At 34.0% G+C, this 15,697-nt stretch overlaps 1 protein-coding gene and 1 long non-coding RNA gene across 7 annotated transcripts in view; one reads left to right on the top strand and one right to left on the bottom strand.

Annotated features, from left to right (window-relative positions):
* LOC116550961 (SAM domain-containing protein SAMSN-1) overlaps nt 1-15,697 on the top strand; it is a 147,669-nt gene that overhangs the window by 80,991 nt on the left and 50,981 nt on the right. Inside the window, exon 1 of one of the 3 annotated variants that reach the window (XM_032277169.1) lies at nt 10,689-11,016. The exons of the other annotated variants lie outside the window; for them this stretch is intronic. Within the exon in view, the coding sequence (XP_032133060.1) occupies nt 10,960-11,016 (57 nt within the window). The 5' untranslated portion in view covers nt 10,689-10,959. Of the gene's footprint in view, nt 1-10,688; nt 11,017-15,697 lie in introns of those variants that run through there. 3 annotated transcript variants of the gene reach the window in all.
* LOC116550964 overlaps nt 1-15,697 on the bottom strand; it is a 198,327-nt gene that overhangs the window by 29,099 nt on the left and 153,531 nt on the right. The window lies entirely within an intron of this gene.

The raw sequence follows: 15,697 nt of genomic DNA on the forward strand, positions 1-15,697 counted from the left end.
GTTAAAAGAGCAATGATGTGTGTATAGGGTTTGAAAATGGGTTGAACATGTTCTCAGGAAGCTGGGTCACACTGTGACGATGTCCTAGAAGTATGGGGCTTGAATTCCTGGGAATCTCATGCTTTCTACCTTTGTCCCTGAAGTAAAGAGGATGGAATTAGTATTTGTTAAGACTGTCTCTGTGTGAGGAATTTTATACATATTGCACAATTTAATCCCAACAACAATCCCATGAAGAAATGTTATTTTCTCCTTTTAATTACTGAGGAAATTTGGGACTTGGGGAGGACAGATGTCAGGCTCAAGTTCATGTGGTTTGTCTGAACTCAAATCTATATCATTTCTCCAAAGTCCACACGCTCTCATCACATTACAGGGCCTCCGTGGATGGACGGAATGAGGAAAAGCAGACCCTTCTGCCAGCCCTGCTCAGCAGAAAACTAGTAGTCTGAGTGTTTCATTGCTTGCAGGGGCCATTTCAGGAGGTCAGAATTACATGCCCTTAGAAACAACAATAAATCTGATTTCTCTTCAACCAGATACTGGTTTGTAATAAATCATCATCATCATAATTATTGTTGGTTGGGGAGAGTGTTACTGGGCACACATGTTAACTTGGATATTTGGTTCATTATATACTCAGTTGACAAAGAAAACCAGATTTTTCTTTCATTTTTCATAAGCATAGCTGCAAATGTTATGGAAAAGTTTTCTTAATAGAGAACAAAATAGAATTAAATTGCAGGTAACATGTTTCTAAAATCCTGTAAATGATCACTTGATTTTTTTCCTCTTCCCACAAATGACACATGCAAATGCTTTAAAATTAGAATGCAGGAAGGTTTCCAAGGAGGTGTCCCTCACTGTGGCTTTGTACTTTATGCATAAACCTCACTTTGTGTGTGTTGGGTGAGGGAAGGCAATGTGCACCTGTTTACAGTATACTTAGTCTCCTAAGAAGCCCTTTTATTACCCTTCATGTTGAAAAGAAAAGGTGGGATTCCATTTAATTGAAACTTGTCCTAATATGTGTTATGTGTATGAACACACACACGCATATACACATACGTATATACATATGTATATATGCATATTTATGTAATATAAATATGAAATTTGATTTTGCTGTGATACACATTTTTACATTAAAAACATCCAGCATAATTATTTTCTATTCATTTGTAATTAAACACATATGCAATTGGAGTAGCTCATCTTATATTGTCAGAGTTGATGGCAAGAAGATCATATGGGGCTTTTGATTGTTTTAAGTAGTCTATGCAGTTACCATCTCCTATAGTTTTACAACTTTAATGTAGTTTCAAATGATAAGGCCTGAAAAAGAATCTGGTCTCTCTTGAATCTGCTATAAATTTTTCTGATGAGTGAAAATAGAAAGGAAATAGAAATGATCTTGCTCTTCCTGCTTAAGAATAGCTTTTCTGAGGAAAGGAAGCTCATATATATCTCTTCAATGATATTCTATTAATTGCATTTTTATTCAGAAGGTAGAGACAGGAAATCATGGTCTATTGATCAGTACAATCTACCTTCTTCTTTGCTTCTGGGGAATAAAGTATGAATTAAGCAGGAGATTTTAATATTATACATGAAGTGTCCTACGTTCAGATAAAAGTTAATAACAAAGCACTTCTGTGCAAAATTTACATCAATTTGTTCTGTCAGTATTGTAATATGGACAGAATTTCCTTTCTGCCAAATGAGGCACAATAAGGTGGTACTAAATAATATTCTAAGTTTAAAAATTATTTTGAAGATGTTTAATGAAAACTTGAGTTTTGATTGTTTTATATTCTTTATAAAGAATGAAAAGGCAAACTCTTCCACAGAATACTGTATTTTTTGGTCGTGAGAAGAATATGAAAACGTGGAGAGAGCACAATCACGTAAAGGTAAGAATAGGCTTCAATGGAAAGGCTTCATGTGTGTGTCTTGCCTTCTTACTGTGTCATTTTGCCATGTACCTATACCAATCTTAAAATTGTAAGGTAGGGGTGGTATTGACAGGAATCAGCTTTACATAGTTAGCTATATGTTTCATATAACTAGGAGCCAAGCAAATAAGATAAAGATGTGCAAATGTTTTAAAGGGCAGGGTGAAGGAAGAGTTGGAGTTAATAAAAATGTGAAGAAATATAGATGGCAAAACTAGACTTTGTTCCAATAGCTACATACAATTACCAAGAAGACACAAACCTAAAGAGAGAAAGAGATTTGGGAGAAGGATAGAAAGGATGTCAACTAATGTTCTGGATACTAAAAGGTGAATGGAGAATTAGAGCAAGTTGCAATCTCAGAAACTGTAGACGAGGAGGCTGCAATAAAATGAGTCAGTCAGTATGTACCACAGAGGCCCTGAGAGGCTCAGCCTTTGAAGGCAGCAAAGAAACTACTTTCTTTTCTCCACAGTCCAGCAGGGCATGGAAAGATTAGTATCTGCAGACCTCAGTATTCTCAAAGGAAAGAACTCCAGAAACTGTCATTCGAGGGTCTTCTGATGAAAATCCTTCCTTGGGGTAGTTGGGGTGATTCATGCTTGTAATCCCACCACTTTGGGAGACCAAGCAGGAGAATTACTTGAGTCCAGGAGTTCGAGACTAGATTGGGAAACACAGTGAGAACCCATCTCTATAAGAAATAGAAAATAAGCCAGACATTATGGTATATGTCTATAAACCCCAGCTAATTAGGAGGCTGAGGTGAGAGGATTGCTTGAGCCTGGGAGGTTAAGGCTGCAGTGAGCTGTGATTGTGCCACTGCATTCTAGCCTGGGTGATAGAGCAAGACCTTATCTCAAAAAAAAAAAAAAAAAAAAAAAAGAAAGAAATAAAATTAAAGGCTCCCTTGCTACTTGATTATCTGCCAAGCCTACCCATTTACATAGAACTTCCAGTTGGGTTTTTCATACCACGATCTTAGTAATCGCCAGACATTTGACAGCAGCCTAAACATGAAAGACTAAAATCAAAGCAAACAGAAGTCAGAATAAATCAAGATAATGAAGGGAATACAAGGAAAATTCTAAAAATGACCATTAATAACTTCAGAAAGATAATGGAACATATTCTGTGTATTTACTTGTTACTACCTAGTGTTTATTTACTATGTGCCAGACACTTTTTCAACAACTCCATCATAAATAGTGTCTTTTTAAATTCTCATAGCAATCTCTTTCAGGCATTACTGTCATGTGCATTTTATGGAAAGGACTTGTCAAGGGCACCCTGGTAAATGACAGAATCAGGATTTGAACCTAGGCAGTGTGGTTAAATTTCACCCTCATAACCATTACCTGTAACGGCCTTTCCAAAACTTAAGAATAGAATGTTATGAAAAGGAAACAATTAGCATTTCTGAAAACTAAAATTCTAGCTAAAATAAAATATTTATTACTGTAATTAGTAGAAAAAGTAATGGCATGTTCCTGGAGAATAAAAGAACAGAGAGCAATATAATAAAATGAGAGTATCAATCCAGTATGTTCAATATTGGACTAATCAGTTTCCAGAAGGAGAGAACAAAGAGAGATGAAGAACTTATCAAGGGAACATAGGCCTGAAGAGAAGTTGTTAAATAACCCATATCAAGACACATAATATGACATTTTTAAATATTCCAAACATGCAAATAAAACACAGAGGAACGAGACAGAGAAAAATAAAGAGAAAAACAGTCCATACACAACAATCCAGGAATCACAATGGCTTGTGCAGACTTTTCAACAACTTTGAAAGCTAGAAGACAACTGGAAAAGCCATCCAAATATTGAGAAAAAATGATTTCCGGGCTAGAATTCAATTTCAAATCAACGTAGCATTCAACTGTGAAGGATCTAAAAGGATATAAGTGCCCTCTTTCTGTTACGGAGATGTGTTTTTGCAAATGCAAGAGTAGACAAGAAAGAAACATGATATGAGACCGTAGCCAGAGAGGACTGGAAGCGATTAAGGAGAAATTCCATTCCATCCTCAGTGGAGAACATCTAAACTACATTAGCACACATTAGAACAGAAAAAAAAAAAAAAAAAAAACCATCTAAAGTGTTTGAGCATTTGAAATGACAAGTATGATGTTTGAAATTAAATATTTGAGAGAAATCACCTGAAATATTTGTCAAAGCATTTGAGAAATATTAACAATATATATAGAGCCAATCATATAAACAGACAGTTATTGATTCCAAAAATAGGCAACAAAGAAACATGAAACATTAAACACTATTTGTATCAGTCATGAATGATATTATTTACATCGTGATAATGTAAATAGTGACTAATGATTTAACAAAATAATTGTAAGGGAGTTGGGAAGTGAGACGAGTACAGAATTCTCAAGGACAAAATCAGGAATCAATAGACAATGCCTAATGCATAAATCAAGAAAATACTGATCTATTTAGAAAAATATATCGAACCAACTAGAAACTTTTTTTTTTTTTTTTTTTTTTTTTTTTTTTTTTTTAATATTGGGAGGACCAGGAAAAGAGTTGAAATAGGAAGTCTAGGAATAGAGATGGATGGGGAGGGTGCTTGTGTTTTCTAACTTTTTTAGTGCAAGCATTTTATATTTGCAAAACTTTAAATGACATTTAGAAATGTAGAAAGGAACAATATTATAGAAATGTAGCGATGATAACCACAATTTGGTTTTGATACTGAGGCAAGCAAAAAAGCAAAATTAAGAGTCAAAGATTGAGGGAATAATAAACACTCTTTAGAAACAGAAATTGGAGAGCTAAACTTCCAAATCAAGGAGAGAATGGAATGTGCTTATGGTAGCAACTTTATAGATAGATGCCTTATCAGAAACAGGTGACTTAGTTCAATTGGACTGCTGTAACAAAATACCATAAACTTGGGGTAGCTTCCAAACAACAGAAATTCATTTCTCACAGTTTAGAGGCTGAGAAGTCTATGATGAAGGCACCAGCAGATTATTCTGCTGAGGGCCTGTTTCCTGGGTCATAGATGGTATCTTCTTGCTATGTCTTCATATTATGGAAAAGTGGTAGTGAGGGATGTCTCTCCAGACTCTTTTATAAGGGCACTAATTCAATCCATAAAGGCTCTGTCCCTATGACCTAATTCTCCCAAAAGCTCTACCTACTATTACCTTCCACCTTGTGGGGTGAGAATTCCAACATATGAATTTTGGGACCACAGAAACATTCAGGCCACAGCACCAAGAAACTTCATAGAAAGGAATATTATCAAGTGTGGATAAGCCTCATTTGTGCTTCTGCTCTGATTACCTACACCCATTTTTGTAAGCATAAAATTAGAGACAATGATTATCATGGAGGGTAGACTTGAGGGCCAATAAGTGTCACAATGAAGTCGTTTGGGTTGGAGAAGGGCCTGACATGCAGACTTGTCCCCATGGTGCTGAGGCTTAATTATAGAAAAGGGTTCTGGATTGGTTGTAGATTTACTGGTTTCAAATTTTTTTACACATGTAATGATGGAACCAATTCTCTTTTCAACCAGCAGCCAACAACTCAATATTACCCTCCCCCCATCCCTTAGCATTCCTGACCCCAACAGTCAAATTAATCATTCCCCTTTTATGCCAGGTATTTAGGTGTGCCAAAACCTAGTTGTGACATAGAGCGATGGTTATGAGCTGAGGCTTTGGACTGAATCCTGACTCCACCACTTCCTACTGTGCAAACTAGACATGTTACCAAACCCCACCGGGAAGTTGAGGATGATAACATAGTACCAGCTCACGAAGATTTTTGTGAAGATTATATTGAAAATACTTATAAAGCACACAGCAACATTTCTATTATGCAATAAACACTCAAGATGACAGTAATTATTAATATTACTAACTTAGAAAATAAGATTACTTCATGACTATTATAACTTTTAATCATAAATTGATTAAATTTTATCATTATTTATAATGCCAACCACAAAAATTGACCCTTATATGATTTTAAAGCCACTTAGAAAGGAAATACTTGTAATTTATTGAAGTAATCTGAGTAATCTGCATTAATTTTGAATCTTAACCTTTGACAGCCTCCCTAATTTTTCCATTCACTTTGGACTGATACTACTCAGTTTTGGTACTCAGTCTTCTCTTACATTCAAACATCTGGTAAGGCATACATGTAATCTCTGGAGTCCTTTGTCTCTTCAAAGCAGTTTTATCTCGTATGAATCTTTATGTTCACCATTCATCTTAAAACATTGGTCCTTTTTATTTATCCCAATTATCTATTTCTTCTACCACCAAGATAATGAGATAATATGCTACATTATCTCTTTGGAAATTTAAAATAAGCAGTAATGTTCCCAGGCCAGGCTCTCCAAGAGGCTTCCCAAGATATCCAGGGTTTGACTAGCAACTCTAACCTCTCAGAAACATAGTATTTTGAGCATATCAAGGGTGGATCTTTTTCTGGGAACACATTCTAATTAACCGCAATGGCAGTATTTAAGTTTATAATGAGAAACAGCAATCACAGATTCCAGATACTTGATGTCCGTATGAATGCAGCCTTTGTCTCCTGTAGACATATCTACCCAAGGAGCCAAATCATCATTTATTCATAGAGCTTAAGATCAAAACAAAGGGACATAGTTAAACACATTTGTTTACTGAAATCCAGCTAAAATTGCATGTCTGGAGAGTTAAGATACTCCAAGTTCACCGAGCTCTCTTTTTCTAGAACTCACCATTTTCTTGAACTAAGCTTTTTCTTGAGCTCGCTTTTTCTTGAATACTTGAATGGATACTTCCAGTATTTGTCTCTGTTATTGTCCTTTTTCTATGTGAGGTAAATGAATTCAGATTCTCCCTAACCTCCCTAATTATTTAGAAGTGGTTTGGACATCACCTCATCACTGTTAGTTGAATGTGTGGGAACACTCTGCAATGAAACTTAGGCAAGGCCTTCTAAGGAGAATTACCAGGCAAAATATTAATTTATCATGTAGACTTGAGGCAGATTTTTAGAAGAAATTAATCCTTGTGATAGATGTGCTTGATTTCACGTCTCGTTGAAAACGGCAAAACTCAGTAGCTCCCATCTTCTTTCCACTTCCTATTAATCGAATCAGAATTTTATCTTCCCAAAACATAAGCTTGTCATTTCTCAGAGGAGTTCACCAGGAGAAGCAGAAAAGCAACTGCACAGCTTTTAAATTAGTAACACATTAGAAGGGATTTCAGGAGCAGGGTAGAGGCTGGGTCCCTTAGAGAAAGGAAATTGTAAACGGGAGCTCCAGAGATAGAATGGGTAAATTACTTTAGAGAGTTAGGAAATAAAGGAGATTCAGGAGGAAGCAACTGTCTCCCTACTTCCTTCACCCCTCCTATTGGCCAGGGGGAATATCCATCCCATAGTTTCTCTTAAACTCCCAAATCCGAATAAGATGTTTAAGTATTTGATCCACATATGGTAAGAATAAGCTAGATAACTGGAGGAGGGTACAACACCCAGGCCCCTCTAGATAGCTTTGCACCAACATCTGAATTATTAAATACAGAATTGCATAGAATCTCATCAGATGCCAGTGTGTACTTATTTCAGAAAACCCTGAGTAAGGTAGAGTTTTTATGATATTGTAGGATCTCCACTTCCATGAAGCCACAAACAGGTAGAACACAATATCATATCCCAACTCAACTTCTTTGTATAAAACTCTCTTCCCTGTACTATAGAAGGCCTACTCTGACAGGGCCAAAAAGATGAGAGGAATTATCAAAGTTAAATTACTTTTATGATGGACTGCTTTTCTTAGTCATAGATGACTACATTCTGCAGGTTTGCATGGAATGCAGTTTTTTTTTTTTAATACAATGATTTTCTTATGTTAAATGTTAATTTCAGAGTTGGACTCTGTGATGACAATCTTATTTTGCTATTTTCAATTTCTTGAAAGATGTCTTTCTGTTGTCCTCCTCTAACAAAGCACTTGAGGTATAGTCAGGAGTATTTTCGGTTAGAGTTAAAAAAATTGCTCTTGGTCATGGTTGTCCCAGCAATACATGACAGCATACATAAGATTGTGCCCAACCAACTCCATATGTTAGAGAAGTTTTAACTATTAGGGAAATGCAGAGAATCTAGTTTGATTCCAAAAGATTTGACTTTAAAAACTTTCATCTACTGAACAAATGTACATGTCCTAAAATAAAATGTAAAGTAGGATTAATCCAAATTACTATCTAATTGTATTCTTCAACTTGATGGTACGAGGCAGACAAATGTAGATGGAGATCCTCAATGTCTCAGAATTGAGGTCATCACTTTGAATTTCCCATGATCTCTAGTTTCCTTCTACCTATCTTTAAATTTTATAATTTGTGTTTTAGCAATACACTAAATAAATATTTTTTGGATTGCTAAAACAATTCTTTTATGGCTCACCTTACTTTCCTGAAAAATACACCTTGATCTCTGTCATTTGACTGTAATTTCTTTAAAATTTTTACACATCATTCATGACACAGAGCTAGTACACAAAGTTTCATCCTGTCTGGGAGGTAAGATCATTCAGGTATTGTAAAGCACCAAGACGGGGATTTTGCAATTTCCCTATTTCAAAACACATGTTAAGCAACAGGTTTCCTAGTGGTTTAATCATGGCCAGGAGTTAGATGCGCTCAATACTGACTCTTCATTTTTGTTCTGTCCCTCTGTGACGTTTGAGCTTGCTAGATCACTCTGTGTCACTCACTAAATATCTCGGTGTCCTCCACTTTCCATAAAATAGTACAGAATTGACAAAAACATTTGCTACCTTGTCACTTGATCTTTTTGGAGATCAAGAAGTTTAAGATAGTTAGATGGATCTCAAATGTCATATTTGTCCTTTAATCCCCACAAAACATTTTTCTTGAGTGAAAGATTGGAAAATTCCTTGTCCACCTGTACTTGAAGGAAAATACTTATTTTGTTTGCATTTTAAATATTTTTTCTAACGTTGACAATGGTGAAGTGCCTAGAGATCGTAAATGGACATTTTTTTTTGTTTGTTTTTGTTTTTGTTTTACAAACTGCTTGAATATAACACTTTTTTAAAACTGCATCTAGTCCAGATGTGGGTTTCATAAATGTGAGTGTTCTCTATTTTTTTTAGCATCGTATTATAGAAACATTGGAGAAATATAACCTATAACAAGCACCACCTCAAACTTGTTGAAACTTTATGCCTCTTTAGGGTTCACAAACATTATTTGACATAAAACATTACTGAAATGATGAGTCATCTAATAAGTATGTCCCTTAGTGATGTTTCCTTTTATTGTCAACAAAACTCTTAGACCATGTAGTAAGTACAAGCATTATCATTCTCATTTTATTGACTGAATTCCAAAATTAAATTTTTATTTATAGATGAAGAAAAGGAGGTATGGAGGGTGCAAATGGTTCACTTAAAAATGTATTTTTTATGAGTTTCAATTTCTTAACAGATTTTCCTAGCCTATTGTCTTAACCCAAGCCCAAACTGAAAATCTAAAGGGTGTATTTTTAGGGAATTACCCAACCTTAGCATTCTCAGGTTTTCCAGTGTTATCTCTCTGTGTCAGTATTTTGAAAATACTAGCTCAATAATTTTGAAAAATAAAAGTCTGCTTTTATTATCTGGTAATAAAATTATAGGCATATTAACCATAATCTTGAAAAGTATATTCCTTCAATTCTGTTATAGAACAAAAACAGGTTGTTTTTGGCTAGTCAAGAGGTTTAACGTATTGTCAAATAGCACACAATAGACGATCAGTTTAATATTTATTAAATGAACTATTGAAATTTGAATCTTATTTGTTAAATGAATTAGCAAAATTTGAGCCTCGGGGAGGAGGAGCTTAGAGGTATGAGGGAAGTTTGAGAAATAGAATCAGTTGATTTGTCACCCGGACAAGCTGCTGTTTAAGAATATGGCACTACTGCTTTTCAACTCAGAGGATTTATAAACAGAAATCTAGGTTTATTTTCTTAATCTGGGCTGTTCAAATAGAACCAGCATTTCATATATTTTGCAAGTCTCCCTTTGGTAAATCCTCAGTTAACAAGAAAGCATGAACTTCTTGCTTTTACTTCTGGGTATTTTGCTTTTGACATTATAACAAACATTTTACAACCTTTAGTTTGATGAGGAAACTCTTAATGAGTCATATTAGCTCTTCTAGGCCTATTAAATAGATACTCTGGGTGTTTTATTTGGAGAAACCATTGATCCATTGGATCATCACCAAGAAAACAATGATCAGAATATGGCATAGTTTGTAGCACAAAGACATATGGTTAATTGGGGATTCTGTTTAATTGATTTCTTTGTTAACCAGAACTTTACCACATCTTAGTACATTAGAAAAGTAACATATGCATAAGCATTTACTTTTGGAATCATGTTCCCGTTTATATTTAGAATGGGCCTAATCTATATTTTAAAGTATATTCATACATGCTTTAAGTAGGATTAATATTGTTTAAGGTCTAACTTATTTTATCTTCTAACAGTGTTTGTTTAGAAATATAAAACTGACTACCTTGAGTATTCTTTTATGTTTTTAAAAGTAATAGAAAGCCAAAATTTCAAGTTTTATTTCAGTTATTGGCTTAGATTTTTCATTTTTCTACCTATGGAATGCATTGTAGATTTTTACCTTTATATAAACCAAGAAAATGAGTTTTGTTTTAGAATCCTTATGGCTCTTACAACTGCAGGTGTGTCTAAGTGTGAGACTTGGAACATACCTCATAGAATATAGCAAGACAATAAAGAGTTACTAAAGAATTAGTGTAAGAAAAAAAAATTACCCATGTAAATGTTGAAGTCATATCCTGACCAAAGGAGGAAGTGGCGGGTCCCTGGGCTCGACCTTATCTGATGCTGTACGTTATACAGCACACTGCTGACTGTTTTCAGTTGTTTCTGTAACAGCAGAAACTGCACTCACTAGTAGTCTGAATTCAACATGCTCAAGAGAAAGCCGTCCAATGTTTCAGAGAAGGAGAAACATCAAAAACCAAAGGTAAGGTAATTTCATACATAGTTAAATAAAATCACGCTATTTAATAGAAAATTAAAACATATGTGTTTGAACACAAAAAATGTTCTAATCTGTCAGTCATAAATCAAACATAGGGTTTAATGCCTTATGGTAAATACAGAAAAATTAAATTGCAAAGTTAGATTTTAAATCACACCTAGCAATTATTGTCTCTCTAATTTTGTCTTATAGTGCATATTGGAACATTTATGTTTGTAAATGAAGTTTGAGTTCAGCTCAACTTCAAGAAAATCAATTTAGTGGTCTTTGAGTGTTTGATATTATAAAATCTCCTTGCATGTTTTTAATGAGTGTGAGATTGTCAACGTCTATTAAACAGTCTACTGAGTGAATTTTATCTCTTAAAAAGATCAGTTCTTCAAGATAGAGTTATGAGAAGGTTGTAAAATGGAAATGTTATGGTTAAATCGAAAGCTTTTCTCATTTATGAGTGTTAAATCATGATAGCTTGTTGTAGAGATGTATATTTTCTATTCTGTCTCTTGAAAGAATGTTGTTACTACACAAAAAAATTGGGCTGTGTTTTGAGAAGCATCAAAACCCCATATATTGGTAGATCTGGCAAATTGGTAATATGTGGGATGTTACTCTGTTCTTTGTCTTGACAATAAGTGCTACTTTAAAAAATAAGTATAACATGGGATAAAGTTTAGATTCTATTGTAGAACTCTAGATTTATTAATAACATAAAACAACTATTCGTAAAGTACCAATGTCAGAAAGTTTCTCCAATACCTGTACATTTCTTTTCTTAGGTAAATACAATTTTAATCTCTTTCTGAGATAAACAATAGCTGAGTCCAGATATTTTTAAAGGATTTACTTATTGTCTATCAGTCTTTATTTGTTAGGCACCCATTTTCAGAGAAGAGGTTGGTTTCTTTCATTAGTTATGACCTTTTGAATTGATGAGACATTGAACAGTGGTCAATATTTTGAAAGTCTTTGGAAGTTACCATCCAACTTTTTCTGAAGGAAACAAAAATAAATGATTTCCAATCTTTGGAAACTAAGAATAAATGATTTTCAATATTAATCCTTTCTGACACAAATGCATAATAATCATGATCATGGATGGACAAGCATCTTTAGTTTAAAATATAGCCAGATAATGTATCATAATTTCTTTTTCCCTAATATAAGAAAAACTCAAAGTAACATTTTCCAAAGATTACAAAAAAAGTTTTAAAAACATGACTTGTGCTTCTGTTTAAGATTAATTTAATGTAACATTTACTTGATTAAGTGCAACAAAAAGTTTACAATAGCAGGTTTAGGGAAGATCATAAAAGTTCATATGGAGAACGATATTCCTCAAAGTATTTAAATCTAAAGATAGATTATTTATTAAAGACTGTATTATATAGTGAGTTAGTATCATATTTATGACATTAAACTATTTTCAAAATGATACTTTATCATTATCATTTGGCTTAAGAGCAGTAACTATTATAATACAGGTGGAATACTGTTAATCTTGACCTCCTTATTCATAAAATAAAAAATATATTTGAAAAAATATACATCTTTGAGCAAAACATATCACAGAAAATAGTCACATTGAAAACACTAAGTTTTGTTGTGAATGAATTCTTATTTTCGTTACACAGATGGTTCATTCTGTATGAATTTAAAGAGATGTGAGTATAGAAGCACTGGTATATTTTTCATACATTCAACTGGATCCTTTTAACATGGAAGTGATATATTTGTAATTATGTCATAAAATAACTCTTATTTCCTATTAATTCACATTTATTTTGCTGGGTAATTTTCTTTGCGTATTATATGAATAAAGAGCAGTATCCGGCCAGGTGCATGGGCTCATGCCTGTAATTCCAGCACTTTAGGGGGCTGAGGTGGGTGAGTCATTTGAGCTCAGGAGTTCTGGACAAGCCTGGGCAACATCGCAAAACCCCATATCTACAAAAGATGCAAAAATTAGCTGGGCATGGTGGCACGTGCATATAGTACCAGCTATTCAGGAGGCCAAAGCAGGAAGACTGCTTGAGCCCAGGAGAGTGAGGGCTACAGTGAGCCGTGTTCATGCCACTGCACTTCAGCCTGGGCAACAAAGCAAGACTCTTTCTAAAAAGAAAAACAATTTGCAGAGGTGGATGCTATGATGATCCCTATAAATAAACGGCTCATAGAAAAAGGATTGCAAATCCTTTCATTTACTGAAAAGGAATTGTGTCTAGAAAGGGTCTATGTCTAGAAACAGAACCCTCAAAAAATTGGTCTGAAATATGGAGAATGACTGTCTTCACTGATTAACTACACACCAGACATTAGTTTACATTTCCTAACCCAGAAACATAAACTCTCCCTACTATACTCTCAGAATTTCTGAAAGTGATTTTCTTTTTTTTTTTTTTTAATTATAAATGCTTTAGTAGGGTAAAAGGTGACAATATTAAAAAGGAAGAAAATATGTAATTATTTAGCTTTTGTTAACTGTCATTGCTTCTATTTCAAGCTACCTAATGGACAATTCAAATGCAATGTGTATTATAACTAAAGTTACCTCAAATAAAAACGATGAAGCTTTTCAATTGAAAATTAATGGAAAAAGATTTTGTTATTAGTATTTTCAAATAGGTCCTACAGTTATGAGAAGGTTCAAACATTCATGTATATAACATGTAGCAATAGATTTTGAGTCCTATATCAAAAATAATTTATTTTCTTACATTCCTAAAACTTATCAATAAATATATTCATGAATTTAAAAAGAGTAAATCCAAATAAATGTTAAAATGCAGTTTTACCATATGTAGTCGTATCATTAGTATACCCCTTTTTTATCCTTTATTTCTCTGTTTTTCTATTTCTGGTATAGGTTTTCTCTTTTGAATAACTCATAATTAAGATCAGTAACATTCAAATGTATTGTAAAACTTTTATAGTATAGGCTGCGAGCCAGAGACCAGAGATATTCTGTAACAGAAACTGGTAAATTCTTGCAGAATTATTACAAAAGAAATCCATTGCATGTACTGGAACATTAATAACTTCTAAGGGTTTTAATGCATGTCTCAGAACTCTTTACTGTATATAGATAAATTCCAAATTGAAATAAGATGAATAGTAATTAAGTATTCTATACTTAGGTTAGTTACACACACACACACACACACACACACACACAGGGGAATTGAGAATATATATATGTATGTGTGTGTATATATATATACACACACACACACACACACACACACACATATATGTTTTGTACATGTATTGAGAGAGAGAATTGGTTAAAAAAATACACACACACACACACACACACACACACCTGTTTCCTTCATGTTGAAGGGGAGGGCTACTTGTACATTATTGTAATTCCTTAACTGAACTGGAATATACATATATATATATATATTCATACATATATATATATATTCATACATATATATAGATAGATAGATAGATAGATAGATAGATAGATTCAATTACCTCCCACTGGGTCCCCCCCACAACATGTGAGAATTATGGGAGCTACAAGATGATATTTGGGTGGGAACACAGCACCAAACCATATCACTTGGGATTAAAAAATAAAGCCAAAAGCAATGGTTCCATTGATGGTTGTGTTTACAAAAAAAAAAAAGACTTGCTTAACATACATGCAAGGTACTGTTATCTTTCTTCTTGAATTTTGTTTTTACCTTGGGTAAAATAGGGTCTTGCTCTGTCACCCAGGCTGGAGTTGCTGTACTGCAATCATGGCTAACTATAGCCTCAACCTACTGGATAGGCTCAAGCTACCTCCCATCTCAGCATCCTGAGTACCTGGGACCACAGGCACCATGGCAACAGCCCAGCTAATTTTAAATTTTTTTGTAGAGATGCGTTCTTGTTATGTTGCTCTCAGGCTAGTCTCAAACTCCTGGGCTCATGTGATCATCCCACCTCAGCCCACCTCAGTTTTCCATTGAGCTGGGATTACAGGCATGAGCAACCAGACCTGGCTGTTTTACCTTCTTACTACTAGTGTCCACTACTGATAGTGATTTTAAAAACTTTTAAACATATACTGGATTCAGATTTGATGAGATGTTATTGCATTACACTCTATAATTGCTTAAATTATAGAACATAACAATTTTCCTTGCCTATTTTTTCAACTAAAATGTTTTATTTTATTTTTCTATATTTATTGTTTATTTTCATGTCAGCTGCTGTGCTAACACTTTTTTGTACACTATTTTTTTTAATATTTGTAACAACTGTGAGATAATCACTCTTATTTAGCCTTATACATAAAGAGCCTAAGTCATAAGGAAGCTTAATTACCTTGAAGAAGGCACAATTAGATAAAAAATGAAACTGATACGAAATACATTAATTTCCAATACTTCTGTTCTTAATATACTGCCATTATAAGCAACAGGACTGTACATATTATTTCTGTTTCCACCTGAATTGCCAGCTAAGCTTTATGGAGATCAGGGAGACCATGTGTTTAAGAGCCTCAGTGAGTTTAGAAATCCTCCATTCCTGTCTCTGACTATGTGGGAAGTTCATCATAGAAATCCCTCCAGGTGTCCACACACATGTCAACACCTACAATTGTAAAACAATTTTTTCTTTCTTTCTTTCTTTCTCTCTTTCTTTCTTTCTTTCTTTCTTTCTTTCT

This window comes from Sapajus apella, unplaced genomic scaffold, assembly GCF_009761245.1.
Source record: "Sapajus apella isolate SASKATOON/1434 unplaced genomic scaffold, GSC_monkey_1.0 scaffold8, whole genome shotgun sequence".
Classification (NCBI taxonomy): Eukaryota; Metazoa; Chordata; class Mammalia; order Primates; family Cebidae; genus Sapajus; species Sapajus apella.